At 37.3% G+C, this 18,769-nt stretch overlaps 1 protein-coding gene across 3 annotated transcripts; it reads right to left on the reverse strand.

Moving 5' to 3' along the window:
* Positions 1-415: 415 nt before the first annotated feature.
* DMRTA1 (DMRT like family A1) lies at positions 416-9,815 on the reverse strand. Of its 3 annotated transcripts, none has more exons than XM_090275800.1 (3): positions 8,896-9,815; positions 4,897-5,145; positions 416-866 (listed from the first exon to the last, which is right to left on the reverse strand). In XM_090275800.1, the coding sequence occupies exons 1-3, from the start codon at positions 9,548-9,550 to the stop codon at positions 685-687; spliced, it is 1,086 nt and encodes a 361-aa protein (XP_090131926.1). In that variant the 5' UTR covers positions 9,551-9,815; the 3' UTR covers positions 416-684. The 3 variants fall into 3 exon arrangements, with proteins under 3 accessions (XP_090131926.1, XP_090131925.1, XP_090131924.1); XM_090275799.1 differs by having other exon boundaries at positions 4,552-5,145; XM_090275798.1 differs by lacking the exon at positions 416-866 and having other exon boundaries at positions 4,026-5,145.
* Between the last annotated feature and the right edge of the window lie 8,954 nt (positions 9,816-18,769).

Below are 18,769 nucleotides of genomic sequence, written 5' to 3' on the forward strand. Positions count from 1 at the left end.
TTGACTCTAACTAGTTTTCACAGAATAGCTAGAAGAGACCCAGAGGCCTGTGCTCTGAATCAGATGAATTTCAAAGACCAGCCCTGAGACTGGGATAGGGCAATGATTCTAATCCAGCCATGAGGAGGTTTAGGTGACTTCCACACAAGGCTCCATTAAAGTGAACAAAGGCCTACTCTTTGTCCATGTCTTTCATCATAGATCTGAAAGTTGTTTACCAAACAGAATGAACTTCCCTAGCACACTACATGGAAACAGATATTCTCACTCTTCCAGTCACCGCTAATTAGAGGCTTAGGAGTTCAGGTCTCAAGCAGCATCCAAGGGCATAAACACCAGGATTACAAAGAACTCACTAGAATAACAATATCACATAGTACCAACAATAGTTGGTTGTTTTTATAATTGTGGTCTGTTGTGGAAAACTCTAGCCATTGTTAATATAACAGGAATGGTTTGTGTGACATCAGTGTAACCTGGCAGCCAAAGAGAGTGGACTGGAATGTGCATGCGTGAACAATGAGGACTTCACTGAACTAGTCAGAAGGGGAAGTACACACTGTTGAGTGAGCATGTGTACTGTGTGGCTGTCACATTCAAAATGACTGAGCAAGCAGAGCAATGAATCTGGATCCAATTTTGCATTAAGCTTGAACATTCCTCCATGGAAACTATTCAGATGATTCAGAAGGCCACAGCTATGGGCAACTGGTGATTGGCAGCTTCATCATGACAACGTGCCCGCTCATGTATCGTGTCCCATGCAGAGTTTTTTGATGAAACCTCAAATCGCCCAGGTGGTTCTGCCGCTCTACACCTAGATTTGGCGCTGTGCAACTTCTGGATTTTCCCAAAATTAAAGTCACCTTTGAAAGAAAAGAGATTTCAGAACAATGGTGAGATTCAGGAAAAAAATGATGGTGCAGCTGATGGCGATTGGGACAACTGTGAAGGGGTCTGAAGCATCACTGGCTTATGAATAATATTTCTTGTATCTTGTATCTTCAATATATTTCTCTATTTTTCATATTACGTGGCTGGATACCTTCTGGACAGACCTAGTATATGGTAACATAGACTGTGAGCAACTTGAGGCAAGGTTTTGTATCTTAGTCACCTCTTTGTCCCCTGTGTCTAGTTCAGTGTCTGGCACAAAGTAAATGCTTAATATATAGTTGTTAAATAAATTCCTAAGCTAATACTTTGTTTTTATCTTTTATTTAATTCAATCAGTGGAAAACTATTACTTGAATGGCTATTGTGTACCAGATACTGTGCAAAGCTGTAAGTGGACAAAGATGAATCCTTCTTCAAACTTTATCATCTAATTGAAATTAGTGAAGTAACTTACACTCCTGCTTATTGACACTATTATTGTAACACTGGGGATGAACAACACTACTGCTGAGCCAAATTTCCTCACATACAATTTAATGGTTGAACAAAGTTACTTATTCTATAAAATTAGTTGTTATAAAATTGTTGTAAAGAGTATGAAACATATAAAGCACCACATAAATTAAATTTTAAGATTTCAAAATAATTTTTAATTTAAATACTGTCTAAAATAGAAGTTCTTCCAGTCCAAAAGCAATTCAGTCTCTCAAGTGCATACATTCACATCATTATATAAACTACATAAAGAATTTAGCAATTCTAGCATTGTTATATTTTAATTCATATCTCTACTGTAAAATGTAATTTCCTTGAGGATGCAATATTTTATGTTTTATATCCTCTATAGAATCTAGCACTCCCCCCACACACACACACACAAAAATAGCATTCAATAAATGAATTAATGGAATTGAAACAACTTAAGGATAACCAAGGATTTTAACCTGAAAGACATTTAGGAGATTCAAGAATCCCAAGAAATTACATGCACAACTGTGTGTCAGGAGGTGACTTCAAAAAATTCTTTGAGTTTATCAGTCTCAAAGAGTTCTATTATCCAAAATGGTTTTCTTCACTCAGTGTGTAGTAATTGAACATCAACAACTTTCCAGGCATTGGACCATAGTTCCAACTTAGAATCTAAAATATCTTTATAAATAATGAATATTGATTGAATCACTTTTTTACAGGATCTGCTTTCTCAAATTCGTGCTATTTAAATTAGTGCATATTCTACTAAATATATTTACATCTCAAATCAGCATTAAATACTATGCAGTCATTTAACATATTTGCTGGAAAAATATACTTCAGAAATATATTCTAATTTGGTTTCATGGAGAAGCCTTCATAATGACAGAATTGGTAGGGCTTGAATACATAATTTAAAAAGAGGGACTCCCTTCAAAAAAAAGAATTACCTTCTGGAGACGGGGTCCCTTGCAGTGCAGCCTCCCGCCACTAGGTGATTGTTCTAGGAACCCATCTGTATCAGTGTACCAGCTGGCATTGCTATGAGAGGCTGTGTTCGGCTTCAGTGAAAAAAATCAACAAGACCCTTTCGATGTGTTTGCCCATTTCATGACAGGTGTTTTATGAGCGTATCTGCCCACACCGTGCTGAGTATGTGGACATGACCCCTGTGCCCCACCCTTCCTATTCACCCAATCTCACCCCAAGAAACTTTTTTTTTTGTTTCCCCAGATGAAAAAGTTATTGAAGGGAAACATTTTGCCAATGTGGAAGAGGTGAAACAAAAAACAACGGAAGTACTAAAAGACATCAAAACCGACAAGTTCAAAAACCGTTTTGAGCAGTGGAAAAAATGTCTTGATAGGTATATTGCATCAAATGGAGAGTACTTTGAAGGTGACTGAAGTTTAAACACAGTAAGAATAAATATGCTATTTTTTATAAATAAATTCCAGGTTTTTTTCTGGCTCCCCCCCTCATGTGTGTGTGTGCATGTGTGCATGTGTGTACACACATATACACACACACACATATAACTTAAGAAATTTCTAGTGAGTCATGCTGCTCACACTGTTTAAACTATTTCTAATTCATCAACTATCATATACCACAGCTGAGTTTCTCTTTATTCCTAACAACAATAAAGCTACTATCCTTTAAAAAAAATTGTAAAATAAAAATAAAAAAAACTTCATAAAATTGTTTTGTAAGCAGTTTTCTCAGGAGAAACTTTCCACTGACTGAAATAAACAGCTTTCAAATGCTCCAAAAGAAGGACAAAAAGTATTTTTTGAAGTCAAGAAAACCTCTAAAATTTAACGACAATTTTTCTCCTTTGGGAATCTTATAATCTCTCCTCAATGCATTAAGCATCCTCTACCTAGAACCAAACAACATTTATCTTAACAGCTATTTAAACTTTCTGAATAATGTTATTTTTACCTTTCAGAATAACTGCCATATTCTTGTGACAAACATATAGAAAAGAATATTTCGCAGATACAGGCATAAAGCACTAAAAGATTAAAATTCTCATCTACAGTATATGTTCACTTTATAATATGAAAATTTCTATGTAGCATGATTTAAAATTACTATTTCAAAAACTGGTTAGCTTATATGAATTAAGAAAATGAGGAAACCATTGGCTTTTAATTCCTATACTCTCAGAGCTGAATTGCGATTAATGATAGTGGCCAGGAGATGGCAGAGTCTCCTTCCCTAAGATTTGCTTCATTGACCTTTGTAATTCACAATGTTCACTTTAAAGAAAAGGCTTTTATTAATGGCACTCTTCTCACAAATGACAGATATAATGAAAAATAAGACATTCAGGAAAAATAAGGAATTTAAATTTCTCAAAAGTTTTACCTATTACTAATCATTTATACATGAATAAAATATTTTTAAATACTCTGAATAACTTTCTTTGCTCCAGTGTACAAGGAACAGAATGAAATAAGTTTAAAACAATAATTGTTTAGAAGTACCACAATTTTTCAATTCTTCCTTTTGGTTGATTTTATATAATGCTGGATTGTTTTATACTGACAAATGTATTTTACAACTATGAACTCCACTTTTCAATAAAATAAAGACAAGTATAGTTTTAAAATAGAAATTTTAAAATGTATAGTTTAGGGAGAAAATTCACTAGTTTGAAATAAAAATATTTCTTGAAATGGCTTTATTCAAGGCACATATAATGTTTAAATGCTTCTTTCACTTAATAAATCCTAAAGAAGTCTTAGATCTCAAGTTTATTAGACTGCTTGTAAAAAAAAATAAAAAAGGCATCCATAAGGCCTGGTAATCCACTCACATACATAGTGAACACATTAATAAATGTAGCTATGAGTATAGGGTGGGGGTTGCATTGCATGCCTTCTAGATATACTCCAGAAAGGGAGAATAGGCAGATGCATTACAGATTGTCTTGACTCAGCCTGGAATACAGTCTGCTGCTACCAGTTACAGAGTCTTTACTGGGAAGGTAGGAAGAATCCCTGATCAACCCCGAAAAGGCATAATCCAAAACTGGGTTAAAAGGCAATGTTGGTACCAACCCAGGAGTTAGGTAGGGAGACATGAAACCAGATAGCCCTCTTCCTGGAGAGGAATATGCCAGCCGCAATGGACTGATACCTAGTCTAGGACTTAAGCTGTAGAGACTTGAATCACCTCCATAAGAAGCAGAAGTGGTTTGAAGAGGAGCAAAAGCTGATTTATTTCCTAGCATTCCAAAACCAATTCCAGGTAAACTAGAAGTTGAAGCTCTCTGGAAAGCGGTTTTTCCCAGTTCTGCTGAAGTTGCTAGGTTCCTGGTGTTTGGCTGGTGTTCTTTCCCATTTAGGACCTGTTCAATAGCTTGAACAACATCCCCCTTGCAGAACTGTAGAATGCTTTCTAGCCAGCTGCGTCTGTAACTTGGGAAAATCTTGATAAGGATATCAAGAGGATCTCTTGATCTTGAGGACACTGTGGGAAGTCTGGATCTAGTAGCAGCGAGGTTTTTGGCCCACTCACTTTCATTTCCTGATTCCAGGTCAGAGGACGACAGAGACCTGGGACTCTCTTCACTTCCTGATAGCTCCTCAGGGTGAGGATACAGAATGCTATCGTCCTTGTTTGAGTTTTCCAAAATAGACGATGCAACATTTTGTTTTCCAATGACACCAATAGACTTAGGAGATGATTCCAGAGTAAGATGGTGAGATTTGAAGACTGGTTCTTTTTGTCCACTCTGGCATGAGTCACATTTACTCTTTTTTTGTTCTGGGGAAAAAGAGAAAAAAAGGAATCAAATAAAGAGAAAACTTCCCAGAACATAGCTGCCCACTCAAAAATAATGCTGGATAAAATAATTCATTCCCTCAAAGTATATTAGTAATACTTATTTGATGTAAGAAATTTTAATGAATAAGAATTTTAAAGGCTCATTTGGAAATAACCAGTGTTACAACAGCGGGAAAATGCTATTTATTATGCCATTTCAAGATCACCAAATTATATAATGTATAAATGCAGTAGTTATTTAGGAATCAGAAATGAGAGTCTAATGTTACCCACAAACTGATTGTAACACTAATATTTCACATTGTTTGCCCCATCTTGGCAATTTGAGGTTTTCCTATATGTTACCCAAGGTCTGTAATTACCTAAATGGGTCTTTTTTCACAATGATACCATGCAAAAAGAACAAAATAAAATAATTATGTTTAGATAAGAAATGAAAGGAAGAAAACATCAGTATGAAATAAATATTCTATTTAATCACTAATGCTAAATTTCTACAACTGTCTTTCAGATTCCAATTAAGTTACCTGAATAATGTGGGAAAACAACAAAATTGCTTACTTCACTTCAAAGCTAAACCAATAATGACTTCTGCTGTACCAATCTCAAATCATACCAGGCACATATTTTATTTTATGTGAGGGATGATACAGAGCTGGTATGTTTTATATCCTCTGTGAAATATGGACTTTTATTTTCAATTCCTAGGAAAATATCAATAAAAGAGGTTACAGTCAAATTGTATCTAAAAGAAAATTAGAAACTGCACTATAGCACTGTTGCAATCTGTTGGATCTTCAAAGTGTGTGGTAAAAATTATATATTAGGCATTTGCTTCAAAGGGAAATTTTCCAAAAATACTTTACACAGCAATCTGATTTTTCTACCTTAACATATTAAGCATATGAATATTAATAAAATAAGAATATCTTTAGGAAAATAATTATGCATACATCCATAAACAACTTTTATTTTAGTTTATCTTATACACATATTTATTCTCTGTTCCCATTTAAAAAGAATAAGTTGTCAAGTGGGGTACTCAGAATATTTCAGTCAAACTTTCTTCTACAAAGTTCATGAATGCAACAAAACAAATATTACCTAAAGCAGTGATTTGCAACCACAATTTACAAAACACCTGTTTCCTCAAGGAGGTGTTCTAAATTCTAAAGAAATCCCTAGAGTTTATTTTAAATTTAAAGTGTACAATTTAACATTTGATCATTAAAACGTCATTATAGAAAACATATGACAAAAGAAAAGATGTTGCTCCCGCAAAATTACAAAGACTCTCTAGTATTTTCAACTTGAAATAACAATAAAACTCTTCCGATGAAGTCTGCCAGGTGGAGAAGATTGGCACACGTCTGCCATTCTCCTTTACTTACAAAAATGATTCACTAAATATGACCCCCTGAATATGTGAGGTATCAACATTTTATTTCTAAAGCAACTTATGTATATTTTTGTTATTACATTATACTTACATTGTATAACACAATTAGCCCTGGCTGGTTTGGCTCAGTGGATTGAGCGTCGGCCTGCGAGCTAAGTGTCGCTGGTTCGATCTTCCAGTCAGGGCACATCAGAGAAGGAAAACTCTGACTCCAAAAAGCCTCCGCTGCCTTGCGGCATACCTCTTCAGGGGAAAGGCTAAGGGAGTACACCCCGACAGAAAATCCGGAGCCGGAGTCCCTAAGGCGGTTTGACGTTGTAGTCAACACCGGCAACTCCTGTGGCGCACCTGAAGCCAAGCTGTATTGACTCCGTCTTTCCCTTGGACCCTTCAGCTGCGGAGAGGGGGGGGGCGGTCTGCTGCATGGGCAACAGCAGACCCTCCATATCACCCTGCCCAGGCTCTGTAGCTTCAGCTTCACTGGAGAGGACACTCCAGCGTCATCGCAAGATGTCGATTCAACACGGGAGGAGACAGATACCGTGTCACTCCCGAGTCGGACTACACAGCCATTCTCGGCGGTGCAGATAGACTCTTAAGAAGCTACACCATCGTCTCTCGAGACGGACGGCTGCCGACGACGACGATAACACAATGCAATGAAATACTGTTACAAAAGACTATCTAGAAAATAAGGTGTCTTTAAAATACTGTGATATCATTTATATCATCTCTCTGTTCTCTCAACTCCTATAGCTCATTTAACTTCTCCACTTTTATCATTGTATATTATGTCTTGTAGTTTCTGGATACATATAGTTTTCCTCGTTTGACTATAAGGTTCTGTTGTGTAGGAAAATCTTATTCACCTCTGAATCACTGTTAGTCTTCATCTCATGAATAAGTAAATTCAATAGAATTTCTTCCTACAGATATTGTGTAAGAGGAAGCAGTTGGCTCAGAAAAGCCATGAAATAAGTCCTTCAAAACAGGAGATCAACCGAGGCAAAGAAAAAAGTAAAATTACTGACCCTATAAAACAGAGCACTTTGATACCCCTCCAAGAAAAATATATAAATCAATATCTAGCAGAGGCTTGTCAGCCAAATCTCACTGTCAATTTTGTTTACAGAATTTTAACTTTTACTTGTCTTTTATAGTTTTCTTTAATAACTTTGTTTTTCAGCCCTCTTTGACTCTTAATGAGAAATGTTTAAAGTCTATTTTTGTCTACTGAAATGAACTAGAACATAGGCAAAAAATTGGCATAGGTAAAAGTTATATGTGCCTTATTTAAATACAGAGATAATCTTTTTTCAAAAGTAAATTCCGTCATGTAAGATCTGCAATTTTCACAATCCAGGAATGTTTTATAATTAATAACTTCATGTATCATTATTATATAATCTCATATGATACAAACTGTCTTGGATTTATACAAAAATACTGAAATAACATTTTCATTGCTCGTGGGTCCTGTGGAGGACTATGGCATTCACTAAAATACAGTGATATTTTCATTAGCAGGAAAAGTTAATTTGGGATGACCCTAGTCAAATTATATATATCAACTGCAAATGAAGGTAAGTTGTGGTTGTTAAATAAGAAAAAATAATTAAAACTCATTGGATAAGAAATCCCTAATATTGGACTTTGAAATTCTTATCAATGTTTTTACAAATCTGAAAAATTAATTTTTTTTCTGTGAGAAGTATTAAAACTTCAAATATTAGAGCATGTTATACTTTAGAAAGCTGACAAATAGGGGTTGGGGGTGGAATGCTTAAAATTTTGAAGAATATTGGATGAAATGGGGCTTTGGTAGATTGCAGTCTCTTCCCTACTTCTAGCTGGCTCCAAAAATGTTCCCCAAAAGTAAAGAACTGTACTCTCAGCTATCAGTGAGTTTCCCACACAAGATCAGAAGATTAACTCTGGTTTTATAGCTGAAAACAGTACAGAGGAAGCCCCAAACGCAGCACCTCTCAATAAGCTTTTCACTCAATGCCCCCTGGAAGTTCTATTCACTCAGAGTCTTAGGAACTTGGGCGCAAACTCCATTCCTAGCTTGAGTTGCTCATCTGATTACTCACCCTTCACTGTTCCATTATCTTATTCTATCACCTAAAGGAACAGAAAGCTTTTCCAAAGTGAATGTTATGGGTTTCAACCACTCATACTGCAGACCGGTTTCCCACAACTTAAACACGGGCTTATTCTAAACAACTTTTATTGCCCACCTCCAGGGCACCGCTGCTTGTTTCAAACAGTTTTCCTCCAGAACAATCAATTTTGTTCTTTTACAAAGAGGAAATAAAAGACCAACTCACCTTGCTTTTCCTCCTTATAATCTGGCTGGAAAACCTCGAAAGCAGGGGTCGCCAAACCTCGAGCCTGCCTCAAGGCATCCAGTCCCAGCGCCGTCACCTCCGCAGGGAGGCTTGCCGCCTGGGAATTCTCGGTTCCGCTGCTGCCTCCGGAGGTCCGAACGCGCGGCCCCGAGGGTCCAGAGTACAGGAACCTCTGCAGCCCCCGGGCCTCACTCTCCTCCTGGGCCTGCTGCCTGCGCAGCGCCACCTGGGCGGCCATGACGCGCTGGCGCTCGGCGATCAGGGTGCACTTGGCACAAGCGCAGTCCCGCCAGCGGCAGAAGCGCTTGTGGCCCTTGAGCGCCGACACGACGCCGTGGTTGCGACAACGGGCACACTTGGGCGTCCGCGGGTAGCCGCAGCCCACCGTGCCCGCCCCCCTCTCCAGCCCGGGGGCCGGCGGGCAGCCACCGCTTTCCGCCGTGGGGGCAGCGGCAGCCGCAGCTGCTCGCAGAAAGAGGCTGGGAGGCCGCAGGAAAGTCGGAGGAACTGGTATCCCCACGGGTACTGGCAACGCCGGGGAGGAAGGTGGAGGGGTCGCTGCCACCAGGCCCGGGACCAGGTGGGGTCGGCGGCGGCAGCTGCGGTCTCTGCTGCCACACTGTGACGGCTCCATTCCCCAGAAGTGTCCGGCGAGGGGTAACAACAGGAACGTGCGCGGCCCACAGCTAACCTTGCCCGGATGCGGGGGGCCACCGGGACTGGCCGCGGTCCCGGCCGCGGTCCAGCTGCTTCCCACCCACTCGCGGACAAAGTTTGACACAATTCTTCCCTTAGTGAGCTGGGACCACCGCTCCCCAGAGCTGGAGACTCTAAGAGGTGCAGATACCCTGTGAGCTTCTCAGAGTCCCGGGGCGCTAAGTTAATGCCCCCGTGCTCCGTGAGCCTTCCGGGCCTAATGGAAGCCTAGAGACGCTACCCCGCCCACCCGGTCTACTGGCCAAGCTCTGCAGCTGGGCAGCGGGAGGGCCCGGGGCGGAGTGTGGGGACCATCTGGGAGGAGGGGCAACGGGAGACCCAAGAAACCATCCCGATGAGCTGCCAATGTCCCTCCCCCAAAAGAAGCCCTTTTCTCCCTTGCTTCCTCAAGAACTCCTCGTTTGTTTTGGTAAAATAATTTTCAAGTCCTCTCCAATACCCCTTACTGCCCTTTTAAATTAAGCAATTATTTTAAGTTCTTTCCTTAGTCCTTCTAAACAAGTTTGAAGATATGGATGTGGAGTTATCCTTTTCTTTCCTTCTACTAGAGGAAAACTTCAGAACGGTAGCATGGTCAGTATTAATGAAAAAGCACAGCTTGACAGGCTGCAAATGTTACCCACCTGAAAGATAATTTATTTTAAATGGATCTTAGGGCTGTGTCAAAACAATGGATAAAAAATTAAGGAAATTAATTCACATTCAGATGCTTCTAGTGCATATTGTTTATTCGTGCAGATTTGGGTCCTATGTATTATTTTTTATTTTTAAATATATTTTAGTGATTATGCTATTACATTTGTCCCAATTTTTCCGTCTTGCCCCCCCCTCCACCTGGTACCTCCATTCCCTTCAGCAATCCCCCCTTAATTCATGTCCATGGGTCATGCATATAAATAAGCTCTTCGTCTACTCCATTTCCTATACTGTTCTTAACATCCCCCTGCCTATTTTGTACCTACCGATTTGTGCTTCTTAATCCCTGAACCTTTTCCCTATTTTCCCATTTCCCAACTGATAACCCTCCAAATGATCTCCATGTCTATGATTCTGTTCCTGTTCTGCTTGTTTGCTTAGCTTGTTGTTTGGATTCAATTATCCATAGTTGTGAGTTTATTGCCATTTTAATGTTCATCATTTTTATCTTCTTTTTCTTACATAATTCCCTTTAGCATTTCATATAATAACGGCTTCATGATGATGAACTCCTTTAGTTTTACCTTGTCTGGGAAGCAGTTTATCTGCCCTTCCATTCTAAATGATAGCTTTGCTGGATAGAGTAATCTAGGTTGTAGATCCTTGCTTTTCATCACTTTGAATACTTCTTGCCAACCCCTTCTTGCCTGCAGTTTCTTTTGAGAAAATCAGCTGATAGTCTTAGAGGCACCCCTTTGTAGGTAACTCTCCGCTTTTCTCTTGCTGCTTTTAAGATTCTCTCGTTATCTTGAGCCTTTGGCATTTTAATTATGTTGTATCTTGGTGTGGTGCTCTTTCCGTCCATCTTGTTTGGGACTCTGTGCTTCCTGGACTTGTATGTCTACTTCCTTTGCCAAATTAGGGAAGTTTTCTTTCGTTATTTTTTCAAATAAGTTTTCAATTTCTTGCCCTTCCTCTTCTCCTTCTGGCACCTCTATGATTTGGATATTGGTATGTTTTAAGATGTCCCAGTAGATATAAGCCTTTCCTTGTTTTTTCAAATTCTTTTTTCTTCCTGCTGTTCTGATCGAATGCTTTTTCCTTCCTTGTGTTCTAAATCATTTATTTCATTCTCAGGCTCATCCCCTCCACTGTTGTTTCCCTGCAGATTTTTCTTTATTTCTCTTAATGCAACCTTCATTTCTACCTAGGTCTTTTTTTATGCCATGATACGCAATGAGTTCCAGGAGCATCCTGATAACCAGTGTTTTGAACTGTGTATTGATAGGTTGCTTATCTCCATTTCATTCAGTTCTTTTCCTGGGGTTTTTATCTTTTCTTTCATTTAGGTCATATTTCTTGTCTCCTCATTTTGGCAGCCTCCCTATGTTTGTTTCTGTGTCTTAGGTAGACCTGCTTTGACTCCGTGGCTTAGCTCACCTGTTAAGTTATATGGGGTGGAGCCTTAGGTAATCACCAGGGCAGGGCAACCTGTGTCACTGCTCTGTTGCTCTGTGTGGGAGAGAGCTTGCAAAGGGGACAATGTCACTGCCTTGCCTCTGGAGTTTTGCCCGGGAGGAAGCTGTCTTCTCACTCACACTTCACTTTCTCTCTATATGCCACTGGTACCCTTCCAGCTGTTGCCCTGGTGCAAAATCCCAGAGAAGGGTGGATCTGCATGAGTGCTAAGTCCATTGCAGGCCCTTTATGAGAACACAGTTCGTTCTGCCACCCCAACCCCCACTGGATTTTACAGTCAGAAGTTATGGGGACTTATGTTCCTGGTGCCAGGATCCTAGACTAGGTAGTCCAGACTGGGGCAGGGATCCCTCAGAATCCACCACACATGGCTATGGGACCACCCATTTCCATCTCAGCACCTCTCTGCATCTCTCCATGTCTCTGCCCCTCCTGCCCACCTGGATGAATGTGGCTTCTTTAAATCCTTGGTTGTCTGACTTCCATACAGCTTGATAGTCTCACAATTCTGGGTTAAATTTGTTTTGTAGTATAGTTGTATTTTTTTGCTATAGCTGTGCATGAAGGTGAGGCGTGTTTACCGATGCCTCCATCTTGACCCTTGGCCAAGTACACATTTTTATGAATGGGTGAATGAAAGAATCATTGAGAGTCTACAGCTGCAGCCATGCACCAGGAGCCTGGATTTTATGTATTATTTAATTTTGAAATGCTACCTCCCAAAGAAGTCTTTATAAATATCTTATCCCAAACTATTTATTAACAATTGTGTTAAAGCTGCTTCAGTAATACTTCACATTTCTTTTGTAAACTATTGGGGAAGGTTGTTTAGGACATTCTTTAAATATGCTAACATAAAATGCATTCTTGGCATTGCATTTAATGACTTTAATTGTAAGAAAAGATTATATTGCCTTAAATCAAATGAGCATTTGAGGCAGAAAATTCATGAGTGTTTGTTCTTAATGGAAAGGAGAGTCAGGGCTTTGTCATTCTTTAAGATAACTGCTTTGACAGACAATTGATATTCCAGCCCTAGAAGGAAAGTGATGATGACATTTTTTACCATTCCACATATTGACTTCCAGTGTCCAGGGAAGATTCTCCTAATCAGTCTGGGCTTTCTCTTGCCTGCACACATCACTCCATCACTGCCTTCACCATCCTCCCATATACACACTGTGATATCCTATCATTGAGGTTTTCTAGCCTTCCTAAGCATTGGTACTACCTGGGGAACTTTAAAAAGATATACACATTCCAATACAAGTGTTCTGATTTTTGCAATCTATTTTTTTATACCCTCAAGGCGATGTACATACAACTGAGGTTTAGAACTACCACTCTAGGAATTCCTAACCTAAGTAAAGTCTATAAACTTTCTGACACCTCTGTATCCTTGCTTAAGCCACTCCTGCCTAAAATCTAACTATTCCCTAACTGAGGAACTCACATCCGAAGTATGAGAAATGAGTTTTTAGTGCTACTTGGATCATTGAAATGCAATGAATTACCTAGTCAGAAAACAGTTCCCTATTTCTATTACTCTTAAGACCTGGTTACAAAAAGGAAAATATGCAGCTTGGTTTAAGTATGTTTTTAGAATTTTTAAAGACTTGTTAGTTATGGTTTTTAACAAAAGAAAACTTAAAAGAGGCTCAGCAAGTAACAGTATTTACCTGGAATTTAACACTATTTTTTTATTTGATTATCTAAGTTACCTTGCAGTATGGCAAGTAATATTAATTTTTATACAAAGAAGTGAAAATAATTTTAAGTAAATGTATTTCAATAAAATATGTGTCTTTAAATGAAAAATTATGAAATGTGTGAAAGACTGAAAGGTAATAAACTTTGCAACAAAAATTAAAGATCTAAGTAAATGAAAAGATATATTGTGTTCATGGTCAGAAGACTCATCGTTGTTAAGCACACAGTTCTACCTAAATTGATATGTAAATAAGTTCAATCTCAATCAAATTTACAGCAGCCCTTTTTGGTATAAATGTCAAACCCATTCTAAAACTCATGTGGAAATGCAAAAAAAGGGCCTAAAATAACCAAAACAACGTTGAAAAAGGATGAAGTTGCAAGGTTAAAAATATTTTATTTTATGAGTTATTACAAAGTTACAGTAATAAAAACCAATACAGTATAGTATTGGTGAAAAGATAGAAAAATCAACCATGTGACAGAAGAGAGTTTAAAAATAGACAACCAATTTTAGAGAAAGGTTCTAGAACAATTCAGTAGTGAAAGGATAGTTTTTACCCAATAAATTTTTCTGGAACAATTTGATGTTTATATGTAAAATAAAAATTAACTTCAATCCATACCTTATGCAACTTATAAAAACTGACTCACATGGATCACAGACCCAAATGTAAGTCATAAAATGATGTAACATAGGAGAACACCTTTGTGATCATGGGTTATGCAAAGATTTCTTAGATACAACAATAAAAGTATGATCCACAAAGGAACAAATTGATAAGTTATACTTTATCAAAATTAAACACTTCTCCTCTTCAAAAGACACTGTTCATAAACTGAACCATCATATCATTGACTGAGAGTAAATAATTGTTATGCATATTTCTGCTGAAGGACTTATATACATAATACATAAAGAAATTTTGAAATTCAATAAGAAAAAAAAACTAAATTTTTTTAAATGAACAAAATATTTGAATAATTATGTCACCGGAAATGATATATATAGATAGTAAATAAGAACAAGAAAAGATGCTAAAAATCATTATTCATTGGGGAAATGAAAAATTAAACCATGAAATACCACTACACATCTATTAGAGTCGCTAAAATTAGAAGATTGGCCATATCAAGTATCAGCTACTACCGTGTTTCCCCCAAAATAAGACAGTGTCTTATATTAATTTTTGCTCCTAAAGACGCGCTAGGTCTTATTTTCAGGGGAGGCCTTATATTTCTAAGCACTAGGTCTTACTTTGGGGGGGATGTCTTATTTTCAGGGAAACATGGTATGTGGAATAATTAGGATTCTCATACACTGCTGGTGGAAATGTAAAATAGTATAACCACTTTGAAAACCTGTCAACAGTTTCTTAAAAAGCTAAACATACATGTACCCAGCCATTTGGGATATAAAACAAATGTCCATACAAAGAAAAAAATTCATTGAAACTTTTTTTATATAGAAGCAAATTTGAAAAACCCAAATATCCATCAACAGTTAGTATAATTATATAATGGAATACTACTTAGCAACAAACAAAAGTATATCGATATACGCTGCACATAAGTAAACATAAAAATAATTATTCTGAAAGACAGAAACAGGACAAAAATCAATATGTACTACATGATATTATTTATATAAACTCCTAGAAATCTGTAGTGACAGAAAGCGCATCACTGGTTCCTGGGAACAAATTGTAGAGGGATCATGAAAGATGGGCAGGAAGGATTATAAAGGATCAGGAAAACCTTTTTTGGAAGTGAAGAATACATTGTTTAAATTGTGATAATGATTTTACTTATATAAAAGTCAAAACTGTGCAGATTATTGCATATCAATTATACTCTTACACTGCTGTTATAAAAATAAAACCTCTTGTTATCTGTGAGAAAAAAATGAAATTATCTTCTGGAGGGTGGCCCCCTTGTATTGCAGGCTTCCCCTGCTAGGTGAATGTTTTAGAGATGCATATGAATCAATGTACCAGCTGGCATTGTTGTGAGAGGCTGAATTCTACTTCAGTGAATTTTTTTGAAGACTCTTTCAACACATTTGCGCATTTTCAATGCATTTGTACACCTGTCCATACTGCACTAAGTGTTCAGCAGTCTTTTACCAAAAACAACATGACTCCTGTGTCCCACCCTCCCTGTTCACCTCATAATGCCCTGAGTAATTTTATTTTTCTTCTCCAGATGAGAAAAGTCCTCAAAGGAAAAATTTTGCCAATATGGGAGAGATGAAACAAAAAACCGGCAGAAGCACCACAAGGCATCAGAATCGATGAGTTCAAAAACTATTTTGAGCAGTGGAAAAACGTCTTGATAGGTGTACTGCATCAAATGGAGAGTACTTTGAAGGTTACTGAAGTTTAAACATGTAAGAAAAAATACACAACTTTTTATAAATAAATTCCAGGCTTTTTTGGGGGGGGTCCCCCTTCATAGAGTAACATGAAAACATTTTGGGCAAAGATGATTCTAATCTAATAAATACAATTTCTTCAAAGCTCAAAAAAGTCTCTGTGCCTCCTTTTTATTAGTAAAGTCTACTTCCATCTCTTGTTCACCCTAAACTCTTATAGTCAACTGCCATTTTTTGTTGGTTCACTGTACCAACCACTGGCAATAGAGGAGCAGTAGTGTGGATCAGCAATCATAAATACAGACCTGGCTCTGATCATGACTATGCTATTAGATTGTAGGCAAAACATTTATCCTCTCAGCTTCACTTTTCCCATTGGCAAATGAAAACATTAAGTCATCTCCAAGGATAATTCCAAGACTGTGGACCACTTCTTTTGCCAAGTCTAGTCTGAAATTAGTTTCGTTAATGTTCTCAATATCTAAAGAACCTCATTACTACTCCCATTAAGGCCTCAGTCAAAACACCTTTCCTGATGATGGAATAACCTGAGCTATCTTGCTGGTGAAGTTAATGTGTTTGTATTTAGTTTGGCTGGAAGGTTTTGGCAAGAGGACTGGGGATTTGGAAGGAAAAGCTCTAAATTGCCTGTTTGTTCATGCATAAACATACACAGTTGACTCCATGGCTTGAGAATACATGCAGGCACACTTGTTGTAGTCCATCTACTTCAAGGCTCCCCAGAGCCCTACTATGTTTGCTAATGTCACGTTCTGTCAGTTATGAGGGGAAAGTCTGAACTGCACTTCTTTTTCTCTGGGGTTCTTCAAAAGGCACTGATATCATCACCATGGTTGAGAGGCCACAGTCAGCAGAGTAACATAAATTTCAACCATTGGGCTGTCTCATCCAATGGCCAGACACCCCAAGTTTGGGAAGAGACAGGCCTCCTCCAGGACATTGCCTCTCCTGGAGTATTGTTGGGGAAGGATAGACCTTTTGGTGATGTATATTATTGACCAAGAAATGTCACTTTACCAACACCAATGTTCCTGAGAATACCCTGCTACTGGGGAGAGAGAATTCATTATGCCAAATCTATCACTAACCTCAACATGTGCACCTTAGGAAACAGAACTACCTTGCAGGAAACCATCTCTGATCCCTTGCTCTGGGAGGCAACAAGCCAGTTGGAGACCATACATATTGTTCCCCAAGAGAAAGCAGAACATGTTTTCTTTTTTTGTTTTATGACCTTTCATACCAGTTGAAGATGCTTACCTAGAATCATAAGAAACTAACAAAGACAGAGAACAGAGAAGCACCTTTTTTCCTATAACTGTTTCTAAATTCCCAGCACATAGTAAATATTCAACACATCTTTGAAAATAAATAAAGAATAGATGCCACAGGACTTACATGTAAGTTGGGTGAATAGGCACTAATATCACATTACTTTTCTTTTGTATTGTGAAACTTTTGAGAAGTAATTTCCAGTTCACTAAAAATCAATTCTTTCCTGTTTTACCACCGTAATGTTTATATAACCTGGAGTGTGATTTCTTTTTAAGTATGGTTTACTGTTTCCTTTGTTTTCTGTACTTTTAATAATAAATAAGATATTTTATGACAATTTTTTCTTAAAGAAATAGTCTTATGAAAGTCTACAGTTATACTTTTCATGCCACTATAACTGTATTCTAGTATTTTTAGAAATGTTTAGATCTAAGCACACATATTTGCTTATGAATGTGATGTATTAATGCATTAGTGCATTTATTTCTATCTTTGTTCTGCATATAAAAGATGATGATAATATATATAATATTTTAAACTTAATATTATGATATAAAACATTTCTTATTTTTAAACAGCTTTGTGCAAACATCAGTTCTAATAGCTATATAATTTTCCATTGTTTAGCCATACAGTAATTGCTTAATTCTTCTAGTTTAGGATATTTATAATGTTTTATCTTCTCCCTATTTTAAATAAGAAAGAAATGAATATGTAAACTTAAAGTGGTTTCTATATTTTAAATTATCTCTATAGAATAAATTCCTATAAAGTCCTGAGTTAAAGGTTGTGTATATTTTAAAAGCTTTTGACTTATGTTACAAACATTTTCCTGAAGAGATCATATGAATTTGAATTCTAATATATAGTACATTTTATCATCATCTCACGTATTCTTTCTTTTTCTTTTAAATGGCAGTGGTTTTCTTAATTGGAAATTGATACTGCTTTTTCCTGAAATAGCAATAATAATTCAGAGTTCCATTAGAAAAATAATTCTACAAGGTTTCAGTTTATGGAAAGATAATCGCCATTTCACAGATCTCTGATTGAGTATGATTGGAGGGAATTGAATTAGAACATGGCAAAAGCTCCAATCATTGTGACATACTCTGATGATTCTTTGAGTAAATTACAGAGCCTTTTGTGAACTTGCTGATTTAAACAAGTCTTTATAAAGAAGTGCTGTTGATTTAAAGACTATAACAAGAAATCTTGGTGCCATTGTGGTTAATTGCATAAGCACATGTTCAAAAGCTGTGCTCTTTATTTAGTTTACTCTAATGGATCTAAGCCTGTCATGCAACCTGGCTCAGAACTTATGAAACTCCTGTTTTTTTTAACTCAGAATATTTAAAGTAATTTATGCTTAGAGATTGAGATAAGCTTAGTGATTTGTCCTACACTGAATAGAAACCACCTTCACAAATTAATATATATGAAAACATTTCTTCAGAATTCATCCCTCAAACATGCAGCAACAGAGTTTCACTCAGAGAGTATGTGAAAGCCTATTATGTGACTGTTAAAGATTGTAAAAGAATGAATATCCCATGTTAAACACTGAAGCATTTTTGTAAGAAGTTTAATTATAAAATGCAACCTAGGTAAGCCATTTAAAAATAATAAACAATAGCTGTT

The sequence above is a fragment of the Furipterus horrens genome, unplaced genomic scaffold (assembly GCF_987537825.1).
Source record: "Furipterus horrens unplaced genomic scaffold, mFurHor1.1.pri manual_scaffold_4, whole genome shotgun sequence".
NCBI classification, from domain to species: domain Eukaryota; kingdom Metazoa; phylum Chordata; class Mammalia; order Chiroptera; family Furipteridae; genus Furipterus; species Furipterus horrens.

Excerpts from the sequence above, each read along its gene's own strand:
- DMRTA1 (XM_090275798.1), bottom strand. The coding sequence starts at position 9,550 with ATGGAGCCGTCACAGTGTGGCAGCAGAGACCGCAGCTGCCGCCGCCGA. Across the intron at positions 5,146-8,895 it reads TTATAAGGAGGAAAAGCAAG|AACAAAAAAAGAGTAAATGT; the intron begins GTGAGTTGGTCT and ends CTTTTTCCCCAG.